At 49.7% G+C, this 12,638-nt stretch overlaps 2 protein-coding genes and 1 long non-coding RNA gene across 4 annotated transcripts in view; 1 reads left to right on the top strand and 2 right to left on the bottom strand.

Annotated features, from left to right (window-relative positions):
- Window positions 1-6,684, bottom strand: part of LOC147249406 (alanine aminotransferase 2-like) — a 6,854-nt gene extending 170 nt beyond the window's left edge. Inside the window, exons 1-11 of one of the 2 annotated variants that reach the window (XM_086223520.1) lie at window positions 6,548-6,684; window positions 5,239-5,328; window positions 4,487-4,595; window positions 4,241-4,374; window positions 3,845-4,088; window positions 3,694-3,773; window positions 3,117-3,253; window positions 2,426-2,591; window positions 2,107-2,262; window positions 1,561-1,673; window positions 1-1,131 (exon numbers count right to left, since the gene is read on the bottom strand). The exon at window positions 1-1,131 is cut by the window's left edge and continues 170 nt beyond it. In XM_086223520.1, the coding sequence (XP_086079646.1) occupies window positions 1,041-1,131; window positions 1,561-1,673; window positions 2,107-2,262; window positions 2,426-2,591; window positions 3,117-3,253; window positions 3,694-3,773; window positions 3,845-4,088; window positions 4,241-4,374; window positions 4,487-4,595; window positions 5,239-5,328; window positions 6,548-6,646 (1,419 nt within the window). In that variant the 5' untranslated portion in view covers window positions 6,647-6,684 and the 3' untranslated portion in view covers window positions 1-1,040. Of the gene's footprint in view, window positions 1,132-1,560; window positions 1,674-2,106; window positions 2,263-2,425; window positions 2,592-3,116; window positions 3,254-3,693; window positions 3,774-3,844; window positions 4,089-4,240; window positions 4,375-4,486; window positions 4,596-5,238; window positions 5,834-6,547 lie in introns of both variants that reach the window. The other variant, XM_086223521.1, reaches the window with a different exon arrangement.
- Window positions 6,685-6,745: 61 nt separating this feature from the next.
- On the top strand, window positions 6,746-9,568 carry LOC147249407 (uncharacterized). The gene is made up of 5 exons (XR_015119158.1): window positions 6,746-7,517; window positions 8,163-8,886; window positions 8,997-9,030; window positions 9,112-9,244; window positions 9,336-9,568. It is a non-coding gene; the product is annotated as an uncharacterized LOC147249407 (long non-coding RNA).
- On the bottom strand, window positions 6,928-11,381 carry LOC147249408 (alanine aminotransferase 2-like). Its single transcript, XM_086223519.1, has 12 exons — window positions 10,770-11,381; window positions 10,439-10,590; window positions 9,742-9,831; window positions 9,316-9,424; window positions 9,104-9,237; window positions 8,603-8,840; window positions 8,443-8,522; window positions 8,221-8,357; window positions 7,573-7,747; window positions 7,347-7,502; window positions 7,156-7,268; window positions 6,928-7,086 (listed from the first exon to the last, which is right to left on the bottom strand). The coding sequence occupies exons 2-12, from the start codon at window positions 10,541-10,543 to the stop codon at window positions 6,945-6,947; spliced, it is 1,479 nt and encodes a 492-aa protein (XP_086079645.1). The 5' UTR covers window positions 10,544-10,590; window positions 10,770-11,381; the 3' UTR covers window positions 6,928-6,944.
- Window positions 11,382-12,638: the final 1,257 nt, after the last annotated feature.

Genomic DNA, 12,638 nt, shown 5'->3' on the forward strand with positions numbered 1-12,638 from the left:
AGCTAGTGTGGCTGTGGGGGGAGGGGGGGGGGGGGTGTGGGGCTCTTGAGGAACGAGCCTTCCCACTCACTCTCCCAGGAGCAACTGGGGTGGAATAATTACATAGTATGAGCAAAATTGAAGTCCACTCACTGTGAGAGGACGGAGACTGAGTGATCCGGAGAGAAATGAAGCACAAAAAGATGGCTGCCGGTTCCTGTCTGAGCCCTGCACAGCGGTTATCACGTTATTTACAGCCAGAGATTCAATGCATAGTTGAGTAATGAGCAGCCAGGGGGCTGGGATCTGAAGCTCACTGGTCCCCCCTCTGACCGAGACGAGAGCAGCTCGCCGTGTTCCGTCACTGCCGGCCGGTGTTGGGCATGTTACCCCCAAATGTGACACACCACTGCTCACCAACGTTTGAAAGGAAACACAACATGTCTGCACGTGAATCTTGTTTTTGTTGTTGTCTTTTTCCTGTGAGTACATACATTTAAATGTAAAGAGCACTTATTTGAAGCCTACACGTAAGCTAACTTGTAGTCCATCAGGAGAGCGGTTGTGCTTCCCAGCGCCTCCTCCTGCCTCAGCCGCCTCCTGCTCAGCTCTGACTGGCTGCTGCTTCACAGCACAAAGATAACGATAAACAAGACATCAGGGGTATGAACACGTTAACTGCAACAATACTACTAAAATCTTATTAGAAATGTGCCGAATTAGTCTGTTACCACCCAAGTGTAACACGCTACTGTAACACTCCATGCGTTACAGAGTGTTTGTGTTATTGTGAGCTCAGCTTCTTCACTCGGCACCGATCCTCCTGCAGCGTCTCACTGCTCCACGCTGCTGGACAGTCAATTCAGCATTGAGGGGGCAAATGTTCACTTGAAGATGAAGGCCTACAAACCACTGACGATCATGGTTGAATGAGCCAACACTGACATCTGGTGGCCACATTCTAACAGTACACACACACACACACACACACTTAACACTAACATCAATGTCATTCTGACTAAAGACCAGTTGATGGTTGTTTTTGATATCCGGTTTGGGGTTCAGGGAGATCTGCCGAGCAGGCGAAGGTGGAAAGAGCGAAGACGAGCCAAGACTTCCTCCAGAGTGTCAGGAGGAAGCAAAACACACAACCTGAGAGCAGAAACACACACAAACACGCACCATCAGAAACACTGAGCAGCATTTGATCCGTCTGGTAGGGGAGTCTCCAGGCCTGAACCAGGGGTTCTTCTTCTGTTGCTGGGACATGAATTCACATGAGTTGTGTTTCTATTTAACTGCACCAAAAGTTTGAAACCAAATTTTCTGTAACCAGCAAAGGAAAATGCCCATTTTTCTGATCGCTTGAGTTTTGTTACTCAGAGAATTTCTAAAGTAACAGTTGGTTTTCACCGGTCGTGATCAACGTTCCACAAGAATGTCCTTATTTCTAAAAGATGTCTGTTCCTGTTGAATCTGTCCTTCCTAAATTTCACTTTTCCAAATCGCCTCATTTCTCAAGGCCACACTTGTAAATTCACCTGTGGAATGCAGGCTGGTGATGCGGCTGTCAGCTCTCACCTGATGTGGTAGCTTCGGGCGTCCTGTCCGTTCTCACATCCTGCGCCCAGACAAACTCCTTCCTGGTCCAGAAGCCTCTGACAGTACAGCACGTCAGCCTCCAGTCCGGACACCTGAAACCAGGCGGAGAGTTTTGTGACTGTGGCTGAGACAGCTGTGACAACATCTGTCCTCAGGTGATATCAGGTGTTGGTAATAACATTCTCCCAAACTAAAATGTAGACCAGTGATTCAGTTGGTGGGTCAGGACCCAAGAGTGGGCCACAGTCAGCTTCTCCAATAATTGAGAAGAAATCTTCCTGGAAACTCTGGTCCTATGCGTATGCTTTTATATTTAGAAGGATGTCTGTTTCCCATGATGCAGTGCGCTACCAGCTGACCACGTTCACTCACACGCTACTCAGTATTCTGACTTTTCTGACATGAAACACAAACAGTTGTTCTGTCTGCGAGTGTCGGGAGGAAAGAGTTGAGTCGTCGGAGAAAGAAGGAAAAGCTCCGTCACAGCATCAGGAGACAGACGACAGAGAGAAGCAGCGCCGAGACCTTGGCCTCCTCCATCACCACGCGAGGTAAATGCAGACAAGGGTAGAGGAACATTCCTCCCATCGCTGGCTGGCAGCTCATCCCTGGCACATCATTCAAGAACTCGCAGGCCCGCTGAGCGTTGAGGGCCAGAGCCGTCTTCATGAGATGAATCTCCTGCAATAAAGAGAAAAGATGGCAGTGACCCTCCTGACAGTAGCGTCTGGAGTTCAGTGCGGTGACACAACAAACATGGCTGCCTCGCCACCGTGACGCTGTTTAACCAAAATTGACACGCTCCACAGTAGCCCATCACCAAGTTCTGGAGGCGTTGTCTCACCTGCGTGTAGGTCTGATAGGAAGCATCTCCAGGCTTCGGCGGGTTGACCATGACCTCCAGAGCCAGCTGGGCCAGAATTGGGGTGCAGGTAGAAGAGTGTCTCAGAAACGAGTTCACTGCTGGATCCATGTTGATGACTTCCATGTAGCCTGCCCTCAGACCACACCTGCACACAGAGGACAGTCACCTGACCCACATGCCTGCTGAAGTAAACCATTTCACGAGACACCAGCCAACGCTCTTTCATCGTTCAGTAAAGTTTATTTCATCGTATCCACCAACATCTTGAAATGACCTTCACTGTTGGAAAATGTGATCCTGTAACGGCTCAACACTCTCAGGGGTGTTTTCCGTCCAACATTTCTTGCTGGTGAACCACCAGTCAGAAAGAATGTCAGACACCCAACTGAGTACTGGAGATGCGAATTATACTTGATGGGTGAAGGTCAAAGGTTAGGAGAAGGTCATCAGTTCAGTTGCATCATGGGAAACGTTGTCTTATACACAGGACTTGAACGGAACTCAAACACCCGTCTCCTGCTGCAATGTTCTGTGTTTGCTCCTGCCAACCGCCATGTGGGGTCTGGTGGGGTGGAGCCGTTGCCCGTCACATTTCCGTGCCACCACCACTGTGCACCACTAGATGGTCAAACCACAGACTCACAGCGCGCATGTGTTGAGGAAAACTCACTCTGCCATGCAGGCGCTGGACAGCGAGTGGAAGGAGATCAGCTCCACGTTGTCAGAGAACTCCTCACCCATCTCAAACAGGACTTTCTTATAGGAGAGGAACTCTCTGCCCGACCCGAACACGCTGTCCTGATACACCTGGAAGGTAAGAGAAAGCACGACCGACTCAAGTTGTGCTGAAATGAGAAGCTGATAAGTGCAAACATCTTCTTCCTCCTTTCCACCCAGGCGGACCGAGGGCCTTGTCACTGGAATCGGACTGTAAGGCAGACTGGCAGCAACTGAGCGTAAGAGCACACAAACATCGACAGTAGCTTGTGCCCGTTTCCTCCACGTAGAATCCATCCACTTCCTGGGACGGTGCAGAGTGACGTCATGAGAGCATAAACATGTTTTTAGAAGGGTTTGGAAGCTAAAGCTACTCTGGTAGCTCCAAACTGGCTCCAGGTTAGCACTGACAAACAGAAAGGGTACAAAGTGAACTGATGGGTACACAGTTCAGGGTTACCAGGCACCAGTGGCACCAGGTCAGCGGTGGTGGAGGAGGAAAGTAGGATGGCGTTTTCACGTTGCATCACCTCTTCGGCCAACACGATGAGTCGCTCTGTTGCGGCAAACCGAATCACTTCCTCCATCGTTTTCCTGTCTTGCACATGACCTAGCAGGACAGATGATGGTGAGAACCTGAGATAACCACAGTCAGGCTCTTCCCTTTTTCTGATATTTTACCTGTGGGGTTTCCTGGGTTGCTGACGTAAATGGCTCTGGGCTCACAGCGCCCCCTAGCCGCCTCCAGTTCTCCCTGCAGCTCCTCCAGGTCTACAGCCCAGCCTCGCTCCTCTATCAGTTTGTAGGGAACCAGAGTCATCCCCGCCTCATCCAGCACCATGGGGAGGGTGTGTGGGCAGGGCATGGGGGTCAACACGCCAGTCCGAGGTTCCCCCTCCCCACTGGACATCAGGTGTAGAACCAGCTAAACACAAAATGAACAATAGAATTAACAAGAGCGAGTAGAGATGGAATCATCAGCCAGGACAGAGGCGACCTGATGAACTCATCCGTGGATGTTCATCCACCGTAGACCACAGAAACATGACAGAAAAACGACAGGAAAGGTTTGTAGACCATCAAAGCCTTCTGAGAACCAGTGGAGATGATGATGCTCTCTGGGTAGGACCTCACGCCTCCATCTCGCCTCGTGATGAACTCTGCAATACTTTGCTTGACTTCGAGTAGACCACTCTGCAGATTGTACGAACCTGCCATTGACAAAGAAGACAGATCTGCCATTAAAACAGAGAAGGCGGAGTCTTCAGCGATTACAGGACCAAACATTTCAGGCAAATAAAAAAATGGCGTCCTAATTCTCACCCACGCTCCCTCCGTCACAGTCTCCCAGCAGCCTCTGTGTCCTCAGCTTGACATCCAGAGGAAAACTTCCATCTTGGAGGAGGTCCGGGTAAAGACATGCCGCCAAGACCTCAAGAACAAACAAACATGTCTCACAGCCTTCCTGACACTCCCATGATGTGGCGAACAGCCCTTGTGGCTCGAGGACTCAACTCCCAGAAATCAGTCTACTGTGCCGAAGCACATTTGCCTCCTGTTTGGAGGCGTGTGTCCCACCCCTGACCCTGGCACGTTGGAAGAGGTTGGCTTCGGCACCGTACCCTTGCATGTGCATGGATGGCAGCCGCAGGCACGCTCCATACATGCAGAACGCAAGCAAAATGTCCCTGCATGCCAGGGCTGAGGCTGTGGCGTGACGAGAGCAGGAGTTCAAGTTTCTCGTGTCTCGCCTGCCGCTCATTGCAAACCCTCGCAACTGCAACATTTCAAGGATGATCCATCGTTCCCAGAGGTCCTCACTCTGCCCGCAGCTCCATCAGGAGACTGCACCCTCAGAGACCAGGTGACCTCTAGATGGATCCGCGCGCTCAGTGGTGGCGGTGGGAAGTGTTAGCAAACTGCAGTTGCTCTGCATTTGCTCCAGTTTGGAGGCAAAGAAAGAAAATCCCTCCATCAAACAAGTGTGGAATATCTTCCTCTTTATCAGTGAAACAGCAGAATGGGTTCCCTGCCTGGATGGTGACATACCTGTACTGTAACATACGAATACCAACCTGGCGAACAAATGTGATGGGCGCCATCCCGGCTCGTTTTGGATCTCCTGAACTGACATCAATCAACCGCTTGAAGGGTTTCTTCTCTCCCTGAGGAGGAAACGGTTCTGGCTTCAGGCAAAAGCGCAACATCTTTAATTTAGTCTTTAATTAGTTATTCATTAAACCACAGCAGTCTGTCGACGGTGGAGGTCATGTGATCAGCGCTGTCAGCTTGGTAAGCTGATAGCAGGATTACGGAACAGCTGGCAGCCAAAGTGAAAGTCAAAGTCCGTCAACTGAATCAGCTGTGATTTTCTAAATGTTGTGGACATTTACAGCTGCTGCCCTGCTGCCAGCCTCCCCTCTCGCCTCGTCTGTTAACCAACACCAGACAAAGGGTTGTTTGCTTTGTATTTGTCGACGTCTGAAGGTGTGTCTTCTGTTCCAGCTACGTCTCTGCTGTTGTTCTTGGAATCACTTAACTACGATAAAGGAAGCAGTCGGGCAGGTTCAGGAGGTGAAAGGAGGACTGAGGACACTCCCTCCTCCCTGCTGCAGGCAGGAGCAGGAGCTCCTTGTTACCTTGTCTGGTTTGCTCTTATAATTTTGAAGCCTGTAGAGATAAAAAGTGGTTTTAATCGTACAATGATGAATATATTCATTTTTCATCCATTCATGAAGGCGGCTGTGCGGGCTCTATAAACCCCTTTCTTACTAAAACATAATTAATTTGTACCATGAAAAAAATATCAATACAGAGCAAAAACAAAAAAGGATGAGAAACCAGTCATGAAGGGTTTGAAACTTCTTCCTGCTCCTTGAGACGTTAAATGAGTAGCAGAGGAACATTACTGTTCCGTTTGGTTTGACTTCTCGTTGTTCTCTTATTATTAGGATCTTATTTTTATCATATTGTCATTTCCATGATGAAATCAATCAATCAATCAATCAATCAATCATTCCCATCAGGATTATTTGATGATCATGTTGATATCAGACGTGCTGCAGCAGCAGCAGAGACGCCGCCTCAGCTTCAGCAGCAGCAGCATCGTGTATTAGTAGTAGTACTACTAGTCGTACTACGATTTTTATCAGGAGGATTCCCTGGTTTTGAGCCCTGGCCGCTGAATAACAGTCGCTGTTCTGATTCTTCGCGGCTGGACTCCAGCAGCTGGTTCCGAGTCTCAGGTTTGGTTCGTTAACGATTCTTTCTCTCCAGATTTCGAACCTCACAAAAACCCAAACACATTTTACAGTAAATCAGCCAGTTAGGAATATCTGTCCTGTGGGCTCGGACCCGACCGGACCGGATGTACCGGTCACTCACCTGAGCAAGCTGCTGGGTGGCGCGCGCAGCCTGGCTCTGCAGGGTGGTCGGGGCTCGGATCCTGCGGACCCTCGGGTTCACCTCCTGCACACGAAGCATGACGACCGGCGGACTGGCGCTGCGGCTACGAGCGGACACACACACACACACACACACACACACACACACACACACACACACACACACACACACCTGCGCTCCTGCTTTGAAGATGACTATTTAAATCAGGAGGTTGTTAACTCTTGCGCGTCCCCGGGTAACCTTGTTAAACTGCAGCCACACCACGTGACTCCCATCCCAGACAAATGAGACGCACCTGTTTTTTATGTCATTTTAATGCTTCTTCAACTGCTCATGAAATTCTCCACCAATCAAAGGAACCATGACTCCAGAACCTTTAGGTCTGTTCTCTGTTTGTCAAAACTCCTGTAAGGGCCCGTCCTTGATCGCAGGGGTCGGGGGTCAGACAGCGATGATGGAACGACCCCAGGCGAGCCAGGGCCTTGTCCAGGATGTCGGGAGGAACGAGGACACAGAACCTAAGGAAGAGACGAGCAGTAAAGTCACGTCTAGCGGAGAACACGGCTGTCTGCCGGCGACCTGCTCACCTGAGATGATGCCCTCCGCCCGGCCCTCCATGCAGGGATCCAGCTCCTACCAGCACTCCTTCCTCCTCCAGTAACCTCTGGCAGTACAGAACGTCCACCTCCACCGCCGCCATCTGAACAAGGGACGTGGATGTGTCGTTGTTTTACTGTCAAAGGGAAATATTTGATTTATTTCTGTACTGTGTTCCCACCTCAGCCTGCCGTAGCGCCTCGGCTGGCAACTGCAGCTGAGGATAGAGGTAGACCCCCCCCGGGGCTGACTGACAGCTCACCCCCGGGAGACCGTTGAGGAACTCCTGGGCCCGCTGAGCATTCTGGGACAGAGTAGCCCGGCGGAGGAGAACCTCCTGGAGGAAACAGAGGTGAGTGGATTCATAGTGTAGAGAGCAGCTGGTTTTGATATCATCAACCTGTCACCTGTGCGTACGTGGCGTAGGACGGGTCTCCCGGCTTCGGCGGGTTGACCATGAGGTCAAGAGCAAGCTGACCCGTGACCGGAGTACTGATCTCAGTACAGAGCATGGTATCAACAAACAGCATCAGCTGTGGGTCCATGTTAACAATCTCCATGTATCCAGCCCTCAGCCCACATCTGGGAAACACACACACACACACACACACACACACACACACAAAACTTGAACTTTTCAAATCCAGTCTGGACCATTTTTATGTGGTTCTAAATCAGATCTGGATCTCAATTTTTGCAATCCAGTTTCAGTCTGAACAGTGAAACCGGACTGCTGCTCAGACGCGATGTGCCCTCATCGCCTCAACAGCCAGAAATCAAATGAGATTTTTGCAAATCGGATCCAAACCATATTTGGAACTGGTCTGAAATTTGGTTTGAATCGGATTTCTAGGAACACAACATAAACTTGGCATCGCTTTGCAACGCCTTCTTTTTTCAGGATTTTGAGTGCAGATGAGCTGGTGATGTTGAGCTGATTGCTCACTCCATCAATGACCTGGTTCACAGTTTCAACAAAAAAAGATGAATTTTACAGGACAGCTGGAGAAGCAGTAAAATGACATCTGGACGACGTGCGTGTGGAGGGAACTCACTCTCCCATGCAGGCGCTGGACAGCGAGTGGAAGGAGATCAGCTCCACGTTGTCAGAGAACTCTTCGCCCATCTCAAACAGAACTTTCTTGTAGGACAGGAACTCTCTGCCCGGCCCGAACACGCTGTCCTGATACACCTGGAGATGAGAGGAATCTAAGAATGGACCAGGAGGGAGCGTGGGAGCAAACGAAGCTTCCAGCTTGATGAGACAGAATGATCACCTCATCGACCAGCAGCAGGAGCCTCTGGGCCGCTGCGAACTTTATCACTTCCTCTATTGACTTCCTGTCCTGCACGTGACCTGCGAGGACACAGCAGCAGTGATGGCAGCCAGGGACTTCAATCTAATATTTATCAGTTATACGACTTTTTTTTTTTTACCTGTGGGGTTTCCTGGGTTGCTGATGTAAATGGCTCTGGGCTCACAGCGCCCCCTAGCCGCCTCCAAAGCCCCCTGCAGCTCCTCCGGGTCTACAGCCCAGCCTCGCTCCTCTATCAGCTGGTAGGGAACCAGATTCACCCCCACCTCATCAAGCACCATGGGGAGGGTGTGTGGGCAGGGCATGGGGGTCAACACACCTGTCTCCCCCTCCCCACTGGACATCAGGTGCAGCACCACCTCAACACAACAGACCACGGTGAAACTGGGATGTGTCACAGTTTCGGTACGTTGTCCCACAACTGCTGCCTTGTTCACAACATTCATAATAAAAAGCCAAAGTTCCTTTGACTTGAAATGAAATCGTTGTTCCTTTTTGTACTGTAAAACACTCAGGACCAACGGCGCGACGTATGAATCAAGCTGACAGGTAGAGTATTGATCCACTTGTGAATATAAGCAGGAGGTGGAGCAGAAATGGAGTCATGACTTTGTTTTTTTACCATTAAAGCCTTCTGAGAACCAGCAGCAATGAAGATGTCTCTGGCGTGTGAAGGGACTCCGGCGTCTCGTCTGGTGATGAACTCAGCAATGCTTTTCCTGACATGCGGCAGGCCAGAGGAGTCGGTGTAGGAACCTATGAGGTAATCATTAGACATCTGTGCGGACGTTCATCAAAACGTCATCTTTAAGAGTCAGACAGGTTTCTTCTCACCCACACTTCCTCCGTCACAGGCCTCCAGGAGACTCTGGGCCCTCATGCCAACATCCGGAGGAAACACTTGGTCCTTCAGCAGCTGAGGGTACAGACACGCCGCCAAGACCTGAGAGAACACGCCAACATTACACAGGAGGGCAGAGAAAACTACAATTCAATAACAAATACAGTGGTGCGGGAATGAGGCCTTAAACCCAGAAGTAAAGTTTGCCTTGTTAGACATTGTAGTTCATGCATAGCCAAACATTAGCGTCATCTATTTTGCTTCTTCTAGGAACAAAATGTGCATAAAAGTGTGTTTGCCACAGAACTGATTTTCTGCATCAATCAAAAACCCATTGTAGCATCCCACTTTGTTTGAGGGAACTCAGACTGGCCCACAAAAACCCCTCACCCCTGTGATGGCACAGATATAAAACCAACCTGTCGGCCAAACGAGAGGGGTTTCAGTCCTGCTCCCTGAGGATCCCCCGAGCTCACATCGATCACCTCCTGGAAAGGTTTCTGCGCCCCCTGTAGGAGAACATACGTTACTGCAGGAAAGCGTCATGTCCGATTGTCCGATTCTCATAAATCTTACACAAATAGGCACAAACTTTGTGTAAATGTAGATTTGTGTATACGTTTGTATTTTTAAAAACAGTTTTATTGCTGAGTAGCAGCGTAACCATGTTGTGCGCCCTTGACGCGACGGTCGAGGGTAGGGGTTTCGGACTGGATGCTCTTCAACGTCACAGGGCCGTGCAGAGACCTGATTTCAGGTGTGTTTCCAAAACCAGGTAAGAGAAGTGATGTACGGCCCCAGGTCTAGGTAGCAGCGCCCCCCACCTTCCACCACTCAGACTGCAGGGTTGAAGCAACAGCAAAGCCAGATTTTTGAGGAGAAAGCTGGTGGCTACCAGCATGGAGCCACTAACAGTCGAAGGAACAAGCTGATAGTGAAATGAAGTGATGTTTCGAGATTTTCAGGACCACAAGACAACACTGCAGATGAGTTATTGAGATCCAGGAATTCAGAATGCGGACATGCTGACCAACCATGTGACCACCTGACCAACATGGTCCAGGAGTGTGCCGGTTTTGACCAATCTGCCAGCTAAAAGAAATCCCTGGCACTTACCAGTGTGGTCTCTCGTGTGATGCGTGCAGCCAAACTCTGAGGAGCGGCGTGAGGAGAGAGTCTGATCCCTCTCACCGTGGGATTCACATCTTGCAGGGAACTCATTCCGTTTTTGTTGAAATGATCCAGACCTCCGGCCTAGTCCACTGAAGCTATGATCCAAAAGTACAAATTTCCAGGCAAGTCGGTTGTCCAGTGAGTCAAGGAATGGCTAACCATAGAAGTGGGGGTGATGACATCAGCCTGTTTGATGAGTAACTCTTCATGCTCTTTTTCTGGTAAGACCTGATCTCAGAGTCAAAAATGTCCTAGTTCAACTGCATACATTGACCTTTACTGAACTCAGTGTTTCTGGAAGTGGATGATAGGCGCTCTTTCGGAAAACACCGAAGACTCCAGGCATCATGACGTCAAATGTGCTGCTGGACCGGGGGAGGAATGCCTGACACCAACTGAGCACAAACACACGGCATGATATAAATAACATGAATAAAAATTCACATCTTTTTAAAACATATAACATAAAACATATGTTATTTATATATAATTAGAAATAATGCTGAGCAAAATCCTAACATGATCCACTCGTCATACAAATGTTAAGACAGAGTGGATCACGCCCTCACAGCATGCGTGTACCGGTTTACACGGCTCTGCATGTTCTGGATAACTAAACAGGAAGTGTGCAGGTTCAGTAAGAGTTCCTGTGTGCAGCACCGCGGCCTCTGTGGCTCTGGAGAGGACATCTTGTCTATCAACCCCAGAGCCAAACATGAGGATAGATTCTCTCCTGAGCAGAGACCCACAGAGAGCAGCTGACCGCTAGTTAGCTTAGCACACAGAGTGGTAGTGGGTGGGGAAGAGTTTCAGCTCAGCTTGCAGTCAAAAGTTGTTGGGTTCAATCAGCAACGTACAGGCAGGGACACTGCAGTTAATGATCTCAACTCTGGCTCTCCAGTCGGCCGGTTTCAGCACGTAGCAACGCTACATTGTGAGGGAGAGCACTTGCCCTCCTATTTGCTCTACATGTTTAGGCCTTGGTGTGACACACGTGACCAGCACACACGTACAAGAAAGAGCTTTTATTAAATGGAAACTTGTACAGGATTTCTAATGCAGAGTAATAATACTGGACAGTTAGCATAGATACAGAGAAAAGAGAACTCAGCCTAATACACGAGGGCCATAGGCCACCAAGACGACCGTTGCATAGTAGTACGCCCCCCTGCGTTGCCACGGCAACACCGGGGCGGGGGGGGGGGGTCTATAGGGTCATTTAAAGGGAGCTCCAGATACACATGAATCAGGTTCTACATGAAGTTACAGTATCTTCAATACTTAGTTCCTTATTGTTCTTTGAGTATGTTCTCTGATCTAGGACAGGATTACGCCTGCCTGATAAATAAAAGAATTTATATACAGTAAAAAATTAGACAGGGGGGCGTTGGGGTTGTGTGGGGGTGAAGTAGCTACAGAGATGGGGTCTTCTTAGATATGAAGCCACGCACTGGGAGAAGTCACGGCTGCTGCCAGCAGATCCAGGACCAGCGGAGCCACAGCTGCTGATATTGGCTCTGATTTGACGCACGAACCCTGACGGTGTGAACCGCGGCTGCACTGCTGGTCAAAGGCTTTAGTTTTTACTGAAATGTTTACATACTTAGATGTCACAACGCGCCTCTGGTTCTTGTCGATGCGTCTTGACCAGCCAGGACCTGCAGCTCTGAGCTGCGGGCGCCCTCATGGGTCCAGCACACCTCCTCCTGTCACTTCTCTCTTCAGCTTGAAGACCCCTTAGATGGAGGAGGAAACTTTCCTCACCGACATCGCGACTTTCTTTAGAATTTTGCTAAATTTGAACGTTCCACTGGTTCCCCTGTCCTCCTTTGTTAGCGGCCTCTTTCTGGCCATGGTGATGGACAATAACACTTCCTGCTTCAGAGGGACGCGGTTGTCACAAAAAACACTTCCTATGTAGCGATGTAGCTTTCAGAGTAAAAGCAGCACTGCTTTGTTACTGTTAAGGGTTTTGTCAGAGCTGCTTTGACGGACAAAAAAGGAATTCTGCAGTTAATCGAGCAGCAGATGCATCAGTCGTACCCTCCTCCACTCTCTCCCAACTCCGCCTTTAAAGCCAGGCAGCAGCGTTCCACCAGAGTTCTGCAAGCCCAGCCCGTGGCATTAAAGCAGCAGGATGCAA

The sequence above is a fragment of the Aulostomus chinensis genome, chromosome 14 (assembly GCF_037954235.1).
Source record: "Aulostomus chinensis isolate RoL2024-O1b breed Wild chromosome 14, RoL_Achi_v1.0, whole genome shotgun sequence".
In the NCBI taxonomy this organism is placed as follows: Eukaryota; Metazoa; Chordata; class Actinopteri; order Syngnathiformes; family Aulostomidae; genus Aulostomus; species Aulostomus chinensis.